Source organism: Aspergillus tubingensis (assembly GCF_013340325.1).
Source record: "Aspergillus tubingensis WU-2223L DNA, scaffold_7, whole genome shotgun sequence".
NCBI classification, from domain to species: Eukaryota; Fungi; Ascomycota; class Eurotiomycetes; order Eurotiales; family Aspergillaceae; genus Aspergillus; species Aspergillus tubingensis.
Genome location: NW_023336281.1, coordinates 352,532 through 368,252, shown reverse-complemented (window position 1 = coordinate 368,252; position 15,721 = coordinate 352,532). Strand labels below are relative to the sequence as shown.

The 15,721-nt window shown below is 50.2% G+C and overlaps 8 protein-coding genes across 8 annotated transcripts; 3 read left to right on the top strand and 5 right to left on the bottom strand.

Moving 5' to 3' along the window:
• Window positions 1–201: 201 nt before the first annotated feature.
• AtWU_05092 (BTB/POZ domain-containing protein) lies at window positions 202–1,109 on the top strand (the record flags this gene model as incomplete). Its single annotated transcript, XM_035500202.1, has 4 exons — window positions 202–269; window positions 328–451; window positions 495–967; window positions 1,073–1,109. The coding sequence occupies 4 exons, from the start codon at window positions 202–204 to the stop codon at window positions 1,107–1,109; spliced, it is 702 nt and encodes a 233-aa protein (XP_035356095.1).
• Window positions 1,110–1,633: 524 nt separating this feature from the next.
• AtWU_05091 (uncharacterized protein) lies at window positions 1,634–2,007 on the bottom strand (the record flags this gene model as incomplete). The annotated part of the gene is made up of 2 exons (XM_035500201.1): window positions 1,634–1,821; window positions 1,893–2,007. 2 exons carry the CDS (start codon window positions 2,005–2,007, stop codon window positions 1,634–1,636), a joined length of 303 nt encoding a protein of 100 aa, XP_035356094.1.
• A 1,245-nt stretch (window positions 2,008–3,252) lies between these two features.
• On the bottom strand, window positions 3,253–5,762 carry AtWU_05090 (alpha/beta hydrolase fold family protein; the record flags this gene model as incomplete). Its single annotated transcript, XM_035500200.1, has 3 exons — window positions 3,253–5,524; window positions 5,582–5,657; window positions 5,705–5,762. 3 exons carry the CDS (start codon window positions 5,760–5,762, stop codon window positions 3,253–3,255), a joined length of 2,406 nt encoding a protein of 801 aa, XP_035356093.1.
• A 472-nt stretch (window positions 5,763–6,234) lies between these two features.
• On the bottom strand, window positions 6,235–7,717 carry AtWU_05089 (Pfs, NACHT and ankyrin domain protein; the record flags this gene model as incomplete). Its single annotated transcript, XM_035500199.1, has 3 exons — window positions 6,235–6,548; window positions 6,606–6,674; window positions 6,733–7,717. 3 exons carry the CDS (start codon window positions 7,715–7,717, stop codon window positions 6,235–6,237), a joined length of 1,368 nt encoding a protein of 455 aa, XP_035356092.1.
• Window positions 7,718–8,515: 798 nt separating this feature from the next.
• On the bottom strand, window positions 8,516–10,331 carry AtWU_05088 (FAD binding domain protein; the record flags this gene model as incomplete). The annotated part of the gene is made up of 4 exons (XM_035500198.1): window positions 8,516–9,439; window positions 9,498–9,559; window positions 9,614–10,034; window positions 10,149–10,331. The coding sequence occupies 4 exons, from the start codon at window positions 10,329–10,331 to the stop codon at window positions 8,516–8,518; spliced, it is 1,590 nt and encodes a 529-aa protein (XP_035356091.1).
• Window positions 10,332–10,668: 337 nt separating this feature from the next.
• AtWU_05087 (hydantoinase/oxoprolinase family protein) lies at window positions 10,669–11,886 on the top strand (the record flags this gene model as incomplete). The annotated part of the gene is made up of 5 exons (XM_035500197.1): window positions 10,669–11,091; window positions 11,147–11,189; window positions 11,263–11,349; window positions 11,401–11,604; window positions 11,654–11,886. 5 exons carry the CDS (start codon window positions 10,669–10,671, stop codon window positions 11,884–11,886), a joined length of 990 nt encoding a protein of 329 aa, XP_035356090.1.
• Window positions 11,887–12,182: 296 nt separating this feature from the next.
• Window positions 12,183–12,697, top strand: AtWU_05086 (RidA family protein; the record flags this gene model as incomplete). Its single annotated transcript, XM_035500196.1, has 2 exons — window positions 12,183–12,294; window positions 12,363–12,697. 2 exons carry the CDS (start codon window positions 12,183–12,185, stop codon window positions 12,695–12,697), a joined length of 447 nt encoding a protein of 148 aa, XP_035356089.1.
• Window positions 12,698–13,480: 783 nt separating this feature from the next.
• On the bottom strand, window positions 13,481–15,621 carry AtWU_05085 (putative chromatin remodeling complex subunit (Arp9); the record flags this gene model as incomplete). The annotated part of the gene is made up of 3 exons (XM_035500195.1): window positions 13,481–14,028; window positions 14,083–15,511; window positions 15,592–15,621. 3 exons carry the CDS (start codon window positions 15,619–15,621, stop codon window positions 13,481–13,483), a joined length of 2,007 nt encoding a protein of 668 aa, XP_035356088.1.
• Window positions 15,622–15,721: the final 100 nt, after the last annotated feature.

The following is a 15,721-nucleotide window of genomic DNA, read 5'->3' as shown; positions in this document are numbered from 1 at the left end:
ATACAATCCGATCCGTTGGCGAGGTTATCCACTCCAACCCATAGTCTTCATTGGTACGGAAGCCTATAGCGCGCATCCGACCACAACGCAAACATGACCCTAGCATTACCCTACTTCTGTGACGTATTCATACAAGAATTAAAATATCATCATTAACCCACTTTCCTTCAACACCTAAGCATCTTCACTTAATCGTCGAAAATGCACTGGTTCGCACTGTTGAGGAGCATGGCCACCAACCCCAGCACCCTCCTTGCCATTCTATCGAAGTGATTTTTCTTCGAGAACCCTATAAACCACACACCAACTAACAATAAACAAATCTAGTATCCGAAATGGAATATACTCCGACTTCGAGATAAAATGCCACCCATCGACCTTCAAAGTCCATCGATGTATCATCTGTCCGCAGTCGCCATTTTTTGAAAAGGCCCTGTGTGGGAAGTTTCAGGTGAGTCTATGGGATATGCCAGTATGAGTCTAACAAGTTACAGGAGGCGAAAACAAGAGTCGTTACTATCCACGACGATCCCACGATTATTAGTAAGATGATCGACTATTTCTATCGTGGAGACTACGACGATACACCGGACAAAAAACACCCTGCCACTAATCCCGAACATGAGCCTCCGACTACCAAAGCGCATGTTAGTATCGCAATGTACAACGTCGCTGATAAATACGCCGTCGAGCCCCTAATGGCCCTTGCGAAAGAGAAGCTAGAAAACAGACTTACACTAGTTCGGGACAATGAGGAATTTTTTCGAATTATCGAGAAAGTCTACGGACCGGATAGTCCACAGAACTCGAAGCTGCGGGACACAGTAGCAAGATTCGCCGTGGAGCATCTTGATACACTGAATGGGGTTTCAGAATTTCACGAGACACGCAAGGAATGCCCACTATTTTCATACGACTTCTCGACATTATTGATAGATAAAATAGCTCATGTGGAGGGGAAATTACGGTATGTGATCAGATCAATTAAATCAACTTAAAAAAAGGGGGGGGGGAGTGTACTGCATTGTGGCTTACGCTTATGGAGACAGGATCATGGCAAGGTTGGATATAGAGACTTTCCCATCTGGATTCGCCTCAAGTATTCGTGAAATCTGTAACACTTATCGCGAGAGGATTTGTCTAGACTGCTGTCGCTTTTTTATAGATAAGGCGAGTCTGAGGCGGCATGATACGATGAAGCATTTTCGGTGTACGGATTGCAAGAGGTCGTTCGGGTCGCGAGGCGAGGCGCAGAGTCATCGGACGCAGGCTCATAATGGGTATTGAGCATGCCCTGGATTTTTTCTTTGTTTGTTTGTTGATTTTTTTTTTTTCTTTCTTTCTTTTCTTTTTTTCTTTTGCAGTTTTATGTTTATGAAGTTTGTTTGCAGCTCTCATCATTAAGATTAACCTACTCTGACCCTGTGAACTGGATGATAGATGATAGATAGAGCATAACTTCTCTCTCCAAACAACATTCCCACTGTCTTTGTACATACACAAAAACGTAGTACATAATACTAAGCCCAATGGTAAATTGCATAGTAAGCCCCAACCAACTAAGAACCTAAACCAAGCTTTCAACATACAGATTCATATGATCTGAATGCTACGAATTCCTTAGGTCCCGAATTTAACGACGACAGGTATCAGTGTTCCCCTTCCCATTGTTCTGACAACCATCGTAACAACGTTCAACAACAGTGAGTGAATGATCATCGTTGCAATGGAACAAGAACCAACGCCAACTGGTTCGATTACGGACGTCTGGTACATCACCGAATCGTCTCAACGCGTCCATTATGGCCGCATCGTTGTCACCTTTTTGTTATATCAGTATAAGGACCTCAAAAGCAGCCTTTATGTATGTAAGTGAGTTGATTTTAGCTCACCGACGTCATCGAGAACCCCATCGCAGTAATTAAAGCCAGGTGTGCAGTACCCAGTCACGGCGGCATTTGCGGTGGCGATGAGTGCGAAGGCACCGAGTGCAGTGGTGAATTTCATCTTGATGGTAGGGTTGAAAGCAAGCCGAAGGAGATGAAATAGAATTGATTGAATAATAGAATGTAGATAAGCTACTTAGTTCAGAGGCTGGACTTTGGTGGATAAAGAAGTAGGAGTTCTGGTGAAGCAGGAAGGGTGTATTTATATCTTCGATCATTGAGAGCGTACTGCTGTTCCCTTGATCGATGATCCTCTTGAAATCAAGAATGTTGACCGTACTAGCTGCAGGGTGACTATCCATTTCGAGCACAACTCCGCCTCTAGTAGACCCCTGTGAAACAATCTGAATCCGGTTAATAGGTGCGTTAAGACAAGGTTGTCAGGCATAAGGCAGTCAATAGTTCAGTATTTCTTTTGGTGGCAATGTGTCACATGACGGTAAATGCACCCAATCGCTGCAACTCTACAGCACCGTCCACCAGGGCTGAGGAGTTGCGTTCATATGTGCCTCCGATGCTTCCGACCTGCTTGGACAAACTCCGTGACTGTCTTTAGTTCACAGAAGTGATGTTACTGACATATGGAACCAGCATGAAGCCTGCGGGGTCATTGACCCCTCTCAGCCTTGATCGACAGTATGTTGTGGCACGATGCATATTCGCCAACTTAATAGGTCCACATTGTGCCCTGCTGAGTATCCCAGGGTATTCAGCACCGAGTTACCCCGAAATTCCAAGTTTCGCTCAATCGATCCTTTCAATCCTCTTCGTCCTATAGTCATGCAGGTCCACAATGGGCGATGATCTGCCTTGCTCGAGCGCACATCTGACTCACCATTGCAACCAGATTATTCTTTTCCAAGTGAGTTGTGCTAGTTGATGCAAGCTTGTTCATTCAGGAAGACTATGATCTCTAGATAGTCAGATGTTCCACAGTGACTTGCCTATGCTCTTCGTCAAATTCATCCAATATATAGCGCTTCCAAACACAGCAGTCCTTTTGCTAGGACTGGCTGTTTTCCAGCATATGGAAGGGTCCGGCAGCAGCGGCCTGAGATTAGGTGTTGATGCTCGATTGTATTAAGATCAGAAATATTAGAGATAGTTACTGCACGTTAATCTTTGCAACATACTAATCCCCAGAATCTTGCGTGATATCAAGCTTCCTGACCAGCGCCTGCGTACTCAGCATTTCACGTGCTGATTTTGTCCCCAGGTATCCAAAACCATCAGAGAAAGAATAGAACATGGTGAATCAAAAACGATAGGAACGAACTTTCCAGACTGAAGTAAAGAACAGCTAGCCTTACTTCCGATCTCGACTCCCCTCCTCAGTAGCAGCAGGGATATCCAACAACGGAATCGTTCCATCCTCCTTCTGTCCCGGCAGCGTAGCCTTCCGTACACCCACCTGCTTGATCCAAGCCTTGGTGGACGCAAGGACACCGGCTTGATCTGGATGAAGCCCAGTTCCAAGGATTCTACCCGGCGAGGTACGAGCAAGATAAGACCGCATCTGTCGCAGACCTGTCCGGCGTGAAATGAGGAGACAGACGGTGAAACCCGCGAGTGCAAGAGAAAGAGCAAGAACAATAAACGCCGGAATGGCATACGGAACGTGATATTTGATGTTCCTTGACCACAGTGTCACCGGCACGCTGACCCCTCCCGCATCTCGCTTCGCCATCCTTTTATTCATAGGGGCTTGGCTTGGAGCGTTATGCCATCCACGCGTCCCGACAATGGTATTAGCGCTCATATCGGTCCATATAAGCCCGAGCATTTTCTCGACGCCACTGGCGGAGGAAGATAGTTCATACCAGCGGTTGTATAGAGCTAGGTCACCGGATCCTGTGTATCGAGAGGTTGCTTCGTCGAGAGTCGTGATGTCGAATAGGGAGAGGAGTCGCTGTGTATAGAATAGGTTTCCGGGCATGCTTGGCTCGCCGGCTAAGGTGTCAGATGTGAGGAGGTCCGTGTAGCCGGGAAGCCAGAGGTAGTCTCTTTGCACGGTGGAGATGTCGTCGCGAGCACCGACTTCGGGTGAGACGAGGCCCCATAGAGGGCGCACATTTAGCATGGTGTGGTTCGTCAGTCGCTCGACGCCCCAGAGGGGGAGCTCGGAGGGGTCTTTGTATTTCTTTTCGTTGATGCTTTGGATGACTAGTTTGTCTAGGCCCCCGGTACCGTTGAATCGGAAAGTGACCTCACGAACAGCCGCCTTGGTCGCCGCTGCGCAGGAATAGAGCGGGGTGCTCCAGGTGCTGTTTGTGTCTGGGATGAGCGGGTCACCGTCGAGTCTCCGAGGAGCGGCGAAAATAGTACCGCAGGCTACGCCGACGAATGACATGTTTGATAGAGCCGTATCGGAAGGGTAATGACAGGCTTCACTGCCGATGGCGTAGACATCATAGGTGCTGAGGTTTAGTGGATTCTTGGACTGAGGGATCGAATAGTTGGTTCCCAAGTTAAAGCCGTCTTGAAGGTCAAGAAAACTACCGTATCCGGAGTCTGTTTGGACAGTCATCGGCTCGACAAAATTAGTCGAAATGTTTGCCAGACTGAACCTCTTTCCCAGCTCTGAGTGCATATACTCGAATGGTACGCGTCCATCTGATCCGTTGGTTGTCACGTTGAAGTACTGCATTATGAGCATATTGTGTCTCCATGCGGCATTGTAGGCACGTTCGTGCAGTGCAGCATTCTCCTGGAAATTGGAAGCATTGATATCGTATCTTTCATGTGATAGATTAACGAAGCCACCGCGGTCAACTAGTGCTAGATTCCGAAGATCGGTGTTATACATGTTGTCGGTACTGAAGCTGCTAAATTGTGCCTGGGGATCGTAGTTGTAATCCACTGTCAAATTAGTGTTGACACAGCGGCTTTCGGGTTCGATGAACAGGATATCCTCTGTCCACTCAGCGCCCATGGGCAGGTTTGCAGGAATAGTATGATTGCGGAAACCGATCCGTCCAGCCTTGCTATCCACGATTAAACCCTCAACAGCCAACAAATCCTCATCCAAGATCAGCTGGGAAATCTGTCTATAATATCCCTGAGAGAATACACTCCCTGTAGGGCTAGCGCCTGGTACTATTTGCGTTGATGAACGAAACGACCGCCACTGGACATCGAACACGCTGGAGACTGTCGCTGACACGTTTCCGCTCGTAAACAGGCTGATACTGCTAGGCCAAACGGAATAGGCTTCAGTGATGTCGTCCATGTCCTCCCGATTTGGTGGTGCGCCGGGACAGCCCTCTGGGGTGTCGGGATCCTCGTCTGCATAACACATCCGAAGTGATTTATATCCATCCCTACTAGGGGTTGCCTTTCCGAAGGCTGATGTATCAGGCGCGTAGTGGAAGAGAACGTCTGTGGGGTTGTCTTGGGGACCGATTGTGTCGTAGAGGCCAAGAGGGGTGACGATTCCGGTAATTGATACAAGTACAGCTGCGATCAACTGAAGCCAGGAATAGGTGAGAATTCTCTTGCTGACGCCTGTGCTAGCGGCGGTATCTGAGTCGAGTATTGTGGGCCAATATGATGAGTGAAGCAGGCGGCTAACGACTGACCTATAGCTTTATCAGTGATATTCGATTTATGAAAAAGCCTGTGAGAGTAATCAATACCAAGAGACGATCGAATTTTCAGCGGGCAGATGGCCAATGACTAGGAGACATATGACTGTTGGAATAAAGAGACGGACTGGAAGCAGTTAGCTTATGTTTAATCTTCAGGACCGAGTCACCTACCCAGAAACACGCCAGCGGCAATGATACCAGAAACATATCCCACTGTGAGTTCCGCCATATTCTAGGGGATTGTTCGTAGTATTCCCCGTCTGTGCCTACCAAAATTGCAGTGTTAATAGATGTTCTAAAAGAAAACTATAAACTCCCACGATGGGAGGAGAATCCCCTATCCTCGATACAAGGCTAAATTTTCAGCTCAGGGTCTATATATCTGTCATGCCAAGACGAAGCCATACTAAATCTCCTCTGATCGGCACGAATACGAGACCGCTGAGCCGTGTGTGGGAATGCTTCCGCACCAATAGAAATCGAAAACGATTGTCGATTTGAAGGCAGACAGGCTAAAGTGTTGATCGCGCGATCAAGCGAGAGCATAAAGTGTCGGAAATGCCAATTTGCAAGTCTCGGCATTCCCTTTGACCCCTCCATACGAGCCACATCACGAACATTGCTCGACTTTATCTTCGTAAATAGGCGGACATGTGTTGATCCTCATTCAAGCGAGGTCAGATCGAGAAACTCACTATATATCACGAGGACATCCACATATGCGGCTCTGCAATGAGATGCCACCCCCATCCTTGGATCGAAAGTACGGAGGGGAGTGCTCCAGTACTAGGGCCCGCTCTCTGGCGCCTTGCAAAGTGGTCAGGTAGCATAGACCAAATATATCGCTTGACGTTGTCGAAGAATAGCGACACACCATGTCTCAGATACTGACTCACTTGCATCAACTTATAATATGGGAAGGCTAGCCTGCTAGTGAGGCTTGCGGTGATGCTCACGTTTCTGCTCCACACAGTCGTCAGGCGATGATCGGTGTGACGTTCTGTATATGCTTTATCTGTACTGTAGTTAGCTCACTGCCGAAGGGGAAGCACACTCCTAATTAAAACCTCACCTTTCTGAAGACTCCAGAGACCATCAATTGCCGCCTTTATCTGACCCAGTTCATCACGCAGGTCTTTGACTAGGACGCAAAACCGTTAGCAAGTCCCATGTAACCTTAATAAAAGCGTCCCACTTACTCAGATCTGTCACATGCACAGAATTCTCCTGCTGCGGCACCTCTTCCGGTGGAATCTGCAAAATCAAAGCCTTTGCATAGCTGCAAGCAGCAGCAATAGCCCGCGGCCTCCACGCATCATACTTATGCGAATCCGCATAGCCCGCAATGCCCTTGACAACCAAACAAGGCAAAATATTCATAACCCCAGCTGATCCACACTCAAAACACAATATTGACCTCCCATATTCTCCGTTCAACCTATCCCGAAGTTCAGCATTATTAACCAAACCATCCCCCGAAGCAATCGTACCCAAATGCACACCTGGCAAATCACTAGTCCTCCGCCTTCTAAACACCTCGCCCACAGGATTATAGGCTTCACAGCCAGTATATCCCGGGATATTGCGATGCGAATAATCAGAGCAGAACAACCTATCCCGCAGCCCGGCAGGATACGCATACTTCTCCCCCAGCGACGCCAAGATATCAGCCGTCATATTCCCTTGATTACCCACATTCTTCCTCGAAAGACACCCCAAAAGCGTAACATTCGCCAATAACTTTCCCGGCGGTGCATTGATATGCTCCCGATGAATGTACCTCCCATCACCTCCAACCTTACCATAATCATATTGCACAACACCCCCATACCCACCCCCCGGAACACTAACTACCACATCTCCCAACCTGATATCCCTCCCGGACCCTGGAACACCACCCCCAATACCAACAACAAACCCATACTTCACCGACCGGAAAGTCTGACACAAGTTCTCCGCTACGATTGCCGCGGCAGTTGTCCCCATCCGGCCTGCAGGGAGACAGACCATAACGACATTATGCGCGCCTATTCTGCCTAGTAGATAAGCGTTTTTGTCTTCGAGGGGTTGGTGTTGCGGTAAACCGTGGATTTCGTCAAGGATGGCGACCGCGACCTCGTATTCTTCGGGGAGCGCGCAGATCCAGGCGAGGGTGTAGGAGGTGTTGGGGTGCGGGGAGGCCATTTTGATACAATTCAGTAGTGCCTTATTTCAGATGGTGGTCTTGGGAATGTGAAATCAGTTTTGAGTGATAGAAATTGGAAGAATATGGACGGGTGCTGTACTGGATTTGTTGGGTAGCTTGTCATCAGGCTACGTCTTTAATGCCTCCATAGGCGCCGCAAGGCTGAGAGGGGTTCGCATGTTAGATGACTGCACCCTAGTGTCGCGTAGGGATAGCTTGTTAGTAGGATTCGGTAATAGCTGGGCGCGTATCTTTTGGCTATCATTTCTCATGTGTCGTGTGTCGTGTTTCACAAGGTGGATGTCTGAAACTGGCTGGCGCTAAGGAGATACGTCGACAGCGGATATTGTAGAAGCTTCGCAAAGGACGTTGTAGTCTGGATATTCACCTATGAATAGCACTAGCACTAATAGTTCGCGAAAACCGGATTCTGAAATGGGAATTCAACTTGCGATCTCGTTCTCGGTGGTGATCAGAATAAATGAGTATCACTCTCGTACTGCATGGTTAGCGACAAAACTGATCATTGCTGAAGGGGAAGTCATTTCCGTTTCTCAGCCTAGTCTCTTATGAAGGTGATTGAGTCGGGAACGACGGGTCAGAAGATCGACTCGAACTTGAAACTTATTTTTGTGTAGTATCATTATTAACTCAGTACATATTATATAATTCTATCTGTTTGTGGGAACTCCAGCTTTGAGGTTCATGGGGGTTCGGTCGCTGGCGCTGACCTGAACCGCCAAGTTTTGTATGATCCACTGCAATGTGATTCCCGAAACATCTATGCATCGAGCATCCTACAAAGCTGGCGCCCCGTCCAGCTTGAAATAGCCCGGCTGCAGGTTCTGGAACACCTGCAAAGGGTCGTACTTCTTCGAGATCGCCTGCAAGCGAGCCTGGTTTGCCGTGCCGTAAGAGGGCACGACGGACTGGTACTGACTCGCGTAGTTCATGTAAAGATAGCGACTTCCCAGACCGCGAGCCTTCGCTGCTGAAAGCGCCTTTTGAGTGACTCTGCCCAGAACAGCCATGACTGCGGCGTCATCAGCCTCATCATCCCACATGAAAGCAAGGTTGATCAGCAGCAAGGGTCCGTCTTCCGGATCGAGTCCTAGCGCGTTACCCCCATTCTTGGCCATGTGCTCCATGGTGTTAGTGCTGATAACTTGCCAAACGAGAGCGGGGACAAGGCCGGTCACGTTCTGAATAGGAACGAGTTCTTGCTTGAACATGTTGGTGATGTTGGTCGCCAGCTCATAGTCAAGCTGGACAGTGCCTGTCCAATAGCTCTCGCGGAGTCCGTTAGGATTGGATTCCTTGAACAGAAGGGTAATGTTGGATAGACTACGGATAGCCATGGTGTCCTCGAGAACTCCCGAGCTGCTGAAGTTCTCGAAAATAGGAGGATTGACCACCGGCTTTGCGTACTCCAAATCTGCGACCAGTAGGTAGAGACCCTCAGCGTAGGCCACCGACACAATCAGTGCCCCGTTGGGGTCCGACGGCGAATTGAATCCAAAGTCAACCAGCGCATGGAGGATGTCGAATTGATACTCTTCCAGCCAAATGCGTGAGCCTCCCCACATGAGGCCCTGAGTGTGCGTTGTCAGGTCGAAGCGGGTAACGATGCCAAAGTTATTGCCACCACCACGCAGGGCCCAGTAAAGGTCGGGATGAGTGTCAGGGTTAACATCGACAATGCTACCGTCGGCCAAAACGACCTAGACCAATCGCGTCAGATACAGAAGCAGTAATAACAAGCAATATAGATCGATATACCTCGTAATTGGCAACATTATCACAGGCCCAGCCGTGAAAACCGGAGAAGAAGGAGATACCTCCTGGATACCTTGTTAGCTTACATTCTCCTTGCCTCTGGTTGATCTGTCACATACCTCCCAGCGTCAGGCCGCCCACGCCAATGTCGGACACACGACCACCAATGACCGATAAGCCCATGGGATCTAGCCAATCATAGACATCCAACCAGCGGTTACCCGCACCGACAGACGCAATAGTGGAATTCCTGGACAAGGCCGTAGAGTTCAGCCCGACCAGATCTATCGTCAAGCCATCCTGGATGTTGGAGGCGCCGGCAAAAGCGGCATGGCCGCCACTCTTGACAGCAAATGGACACAGCGTCAGCTCTGACAGCAGCAGGCCGACAGCGACTTCCACTGCACTGGCTGGTTGGAAAACGCAGGCTGGATCGACATCCTCCTGCTGCTGCGACCAGAAGCTTGCATCCCAAGTCGAGTAAGCCGTAGTCGAGCGTTGCAACACGTGGCCAGGATAGAGCCGGGGAAGTGCGGAACACTGGTCGGATTAGTGAAATTGTCAATTTGGTGCTTATGCGTTAGCCCGACGACTAGACAGGGTTCGGGTGCCATCGTCCGGTTTTAGCACGCAGGAGGACGGGAAGTAACTCACCAGCTCGGAGCAAAATCCCAACGACCGCGTTCTCAATGACGAGTCCAGCAGCACGCTGGAGTTGAAATACTCATAGGCATCAACTCCGTAGGATGCCAATTTAGCGACAATGCGACTGGTAGTGTTGTCCAGCGCTGTCACTCTCGCCAGAAGCGTAGCGATGAACAGCGCGCCGGGCCGCATGGTGCTTGGCAGGAACAGGATGAAGATAAGGGTTGGAGCAGGAGTCGTAGAGGTTTCAGGAGGCGTTGACTTACTGCAGGGGGCTCATTCCTTTATAGGCCATCCTGGTGGCTTCCCTAAAACAAGGCGCTATACGGCCGGTTCTTCCTTAGCGGCCGTCCGGCTCGCTTGATGACGGATGACATCCAGATTAGCCGTATCCGTGAAATCAACACTTGCTAATGCATCCTGTTGCCCGCCGCAGGATGCTTACCACCCGGGCTGTCGGCAGAATATGAAAAGGGATGTCTGCCGTTAAGCGACTTAGACATCGCTGGCGATCACTCCACCAGTCCGGATGGAAAGAAATTATGTCTCAGCTAGCCAGGTGCAGGCCACAGGCTATACCATGATCGCCTTGTCGTCGGCGGTGGTCATTGCTCGGTTTAGCTTGATCTTCTGGAAATTACGGTCGCTGCAGGTCGAGGATGGCTGCATTCTGCTGTCGTGGGCTTGCTTTTTGGCTATGAGTATTGCGTACATAATCGTCACCCCGGTTGTGTACAAAATCGATGCGTATACCGATGGAAAGATAGGTCCTTGGGCGACTATGCTGTCCGACGCACTTTTCATGATCAAGGTCTTCTTTGCAAATACCATGCTATTATGGGGGTCGCTGTGGTCCATCAAGCTTTACTTTCTGTTCCTCTATCGTCGACTTCTTCAAGACCTGCCGGGTGAGATGAAATGGTGGTATGCGGTATTGTGTTTTTGCATTGTGGTGCGTCCCTGATTCGAGCTATTGCGCCTGAATAGTTTAGCTGACAGCTGTGTAGACCTTTATCGGGGCAGTTGTTTCCAACTTTACCTCATGTCAAAGTATGCATGCATGGTTCACCGTTGGTCAGTGCTCCGTGTCCCCCTGCATGTGTGGATACTGACAAGTGCGAAGGGGAGTGCAGTACACATCGAGACGCCGTGGCAGAGATTGCCAGTCTGTATTATAGTTTTGCGGTCGATGCAATCAGTGATATAATGAGTAAGTTTCTGTTTCGAGGTATGATGAAGATGCATTGCTAAAGTGAATAAGTCATGGTGCTGCCGTTGCGACTGGTAGTGTCGCTGCGCCTTCCATTGGGCCAGAAGATCAGTGTTGCAGCCGTGTTTGCCTTGGGCACCATCTGCGTGATCATGGCCGTCGTACGAGTTATCCAAATTGGTACTCGCGCTAACAACGACAGCACTCCAAGCAGTTCCTGGCTGGCATTCTGGGGCATGATCGAGGCAGGAATAGGTGCGGAACCCCCTCTTCTTCTTTCTGCTCTGCTAACCTTTATTGCTAGCTGTTATCGTCGGCTGTCTTCCAGCTTTCGCGATCATCTACCGCCGCACTAAGAACACTCATCGATATCGAAGCAGCTATGTCGGCGTGTCCTCATCAGCTTACGTGCCACAGGAAGATGTCGCCTTGTCGGAACTTGCTACACGTGGAGAGAATACTGGCACGGGAGAGACAGGATTGAAAGCATTCAACACTACGCCGGAATTACCGATGGAACTATCTGGCGAGGAGTGAGGTGTCCAATAATATAGATGTTTATGTGGTCACGAGAAAAAGTTATGCTTTAACATCCAATGATCACCGCTTCAACGCTACATTGTATGTCTGAGCGGCGACTGATTATCAATTCTACGAAGGACGCCTGACAGCTAGTAAGCACTACTGCAACTAGCGTTGATAACGACAAGATCGATAAATGACACTTCCAGGCACAACAAAACATAAATAGCATGACCCCTCTTCAAACAAAGCACTCTACCTTCCACATTTCCTCCACCCCCATACATCCACAAACCAACCTCACCACCACCATGTTCCCAATCCCCAGCTACTCCCGCCCCGGCCGCGGCCAACACTTCCAAGAAGCCTACGGCTTCGCCGAAGCCTGCATAGCCGGAGACCGAATGGAAATAGCCGGCCAGAGTGAGCCCCCCTCCGCCCTCCAGCCCCATTCCATTCCTCTCATCAGCAACTAATCCCTCGGGATATAGCCGGCATGTCCCCCACATCCACCGAAGTGCCCCCCACGCTGGAAGAAGAAGTCGCCCAAGCATTCACCAACATCAACGAAGTCATCCTCTACACACTAGAAAAAGCCAAGCCCGATCTACGCGCTAGCGTGAAATCCGGCTGGGACCGCGTCGTGAAGATCCGCACGTACCATGTCCAGTTGCCCCAGACTCGAGAGAAGATTATCAACCTCATGGTGGAGAATGTTAAGAAGTGGTGTCCCGATCATCAGCCTACTTGGACTATGTTGGGGATTGAGGCGTTGCCGTTTGAAGGGCAGAATTTGGAGATTGAGGTGGATGTTTTTTTGGGGTGAAAAAAAAGTTGGAGGGGGGGGGGGGGTGGGGGTTGATTGTATATAGGCCGTGGAGGTATACCGTGTGAGAACTCATGGGTTCAGTAAATATAGATGCAGTAGACTGGGGTTTTCCCAATATATTTACATGTTCCTCGATTAGTTGACCATACGCATCCTCGATCAACATCTTGATCCGTTCGGAACCTCTTTCCGAAGTATCCGTAAATTCCCGATTGGGAACATATCATTGTTTTCGAACGCAGTTGACACTTTTGTGCACTTGAACGCCTCAAGTTTGGGAACCCACGAATTTCTTTAAACTTCGGTAGAACATTTATACGTCAAATCAGCGCAGGATGGTGGTTCAAGGAACCAGGGCAAGGTGGAGTTGTATGTTTTTTGTAGAATAGTCTGTCTGTTGAATAAGTGCAAGGTATCTCTACACACATAGTTAACGGAGCATACGTCGTCGGCCACAAATAAGCACCAGGAGCACTTTCTAAGCTTATGACTCCGGCTGCTACCAAAGGAACTACATCAGTTCATTGCACGAATACTATTCAAGTACTATCCGACCAGACTCCACCTATCCTAGCATCCGAGTCAGACTTGCTTTTCTAGTGAAAGACGCCATCACGTAGAATACAATATCCACGAAAGAGAGCTGAACAAAATAATTAACCGTAAATTTGAAACATCAATAGGAACCAGAACCAGGTCCGTAAGTAAAAGAAACCGCTTTCATATGTCAACAAACCCGCGTATCAATCCCCAGGCACGTAAGCCAATCATTAAAGGTGATCACATGGTGTACTCATGGATCGCAGAAGGGCCATTCTCGTTGTACTCCACTCGGCTCATGAAGCCCTTGCTGACGCCTTGGTCGATCACGAAAACAACCTTCGATGCAACCTGTGCTCCGAGGAACACAGCCTCTTCCATACCGTGGCCACCGCTTGGGGCTCCAGGCCCTCCTGTGGTAGCAGCGCCAGGGGCATTGGTGTTGCTCTGCTCCTTCCACTCGGGGAAGTATTCCGGGGGTCTCAAAGTCTTGACCGATGTGGGGGTTTGAGAATGTCCCGTCGAGCGGTGATGCGACATGGCGGGGTCCATGGAGGGAGTGCCGGGAATGGGGTTGTTGGCATGGGTGGCTGCGACAAGCAGAGGATTCACACCGTGACCCGCAGGGTGATTCATCGGACCAGCCTGGCCGGAAGGTGCCGGAGTGTTGGTTCCTCCGGTGGGAAGGGGAGTAGAGAAGTTGGAGGGGATTTCAGAGGTGAACATGGTGGCGGATGGAGAGAGAATATACTTCTGGGTGATGGTGCCCAACAGGGATTGTGTGAACCCTATAAGTAAAATGTCAATCGATAGCCTCATGCTGATGTGGTCCGGCTACATACCCTTAATTTTGCTGCCATTGCCGACTACGATGAGCGAGTCCCAGAGTTCACTCCGCTTCGTCGCATCAGGCACTGCAAGGATAGTGTGGTGGATCTGAGTCGCAATATCCTCGAGCAGGCCGCCGGTGAGACGGTCTCCCGAATTCTGCTTGGGAGTTGCGGCGAGGAAGCGCTCAACACCGACCTCGATCTCGCGAGACTGACGCATATACCGCCCGGGCCCATTGGGCGTATCCTTCTCAGGTTCTATCCTCACGTACTCCTCAAATTGGAATGAAGCCTTTTCTTTCTTGGAGTTGGGAAGACGGAGGGGCTTGCCGGATTGGTCTGTCGCACCCTTCTTGGTCGAGGCCTTCTCGGCCTTCTCTTTCTCCCGATTGGCGAGGAACTCACTCGTGTTACCACTGACAATGGCTGCGACATCCAAAACTCCCTCATCTTCGTCGCCCCCGCCGTTGCCTTCACCACCGGTCTGGGTGCCTTCACCCGGACCGCGAGGGATGTTTTCATTCGGTGCATTGCCATCCTTGGTCCCAGTTGAGGCCGAAGCGGCGGGGTTAGCGCCCTGTCGCGCGGTTGCAGCGGCACCAGGAAGAGGTGTGCCCGGGGGCAAAAGCTCAGTGATATTGCTGCGTTTCAACTGTTCGCACATCTCCCTTGTAAATCCCTTCGGGCCCAAAAGCTCCACAATCCTGTCCGTCATGTAGTCACCACCGCAGCCTTCTAGAGCGATACCTCTTCCATGTTCGTTGACAAGGAAGTCAGTGACGGCAGTGACATTAACCTTGTCCTTGCCAACATCAACCACTGTAGCCGTCGAGGTACCGTATCCGTAGCATACAGCGAGAGCAGAGTCCATAAGGCAGAAGGCGGGCGTCTTGAACTTTTCAAAGACAAACTGTGTGATCGTCTCCCGGTCGCGGGCGGACCATGCCGGTTCAGAGATCAGCATGATCGGGGTGTGGAATGGCGGACTCAGAGTGTTGTAAACGTGAGTCAAAAGGGCAAAGAAGCATGGCCAGTCGACAATGCGACCACTCTGAATTGGATAGACAGCCCCCTCATCGGAGGTTACATCCTCCTCGTAGAAGATCTCGGTTGTCGTTCCTTGCTTCTCCTCTCCGTTGGCATCCTGGCCCTCGGTCTTTTGCGCATTTTCGGGCTGTTCGGAGGGTTCATTCTCGGTCTTCACGGCTCCGTCTTGCTGCGCCGACTCCGCATCCTTCATCTCCACGTCCTCCTTGGGCGCGTCGGTGCCATTGCCATTGCTGACGGGGACTTCCTGTCGTCGCTCGCGGATCTTGTACGGTTCGTATTCGCCCTTCTTTTCGGCGGGAAACATGCGCGTAGGGAAGCGAAAGCGGGCAGGGGTGAATGACTCTGGGAGACCCAGTTGCGCCAGGGTCACTTGCGAGCCTGGCGCAATTATCTGGGGAGGAGGGGGTCAGTTTGAGTCCGCCAGCAGGGGGTAAGTCAATGACTGGTGCACTAGGAGAAATCTGCACGTACCAAGATATGCTCATCTTTGAAGGGCGGCATCCTGGACAGTCGGAGGGTGAGGAGAGCTGGAACTGTCGCAGTAGCAACCTATTGCTCCGCGGTGTTTGCACCAGCGATCTTTGCGCGCTCGAGGTTGGGC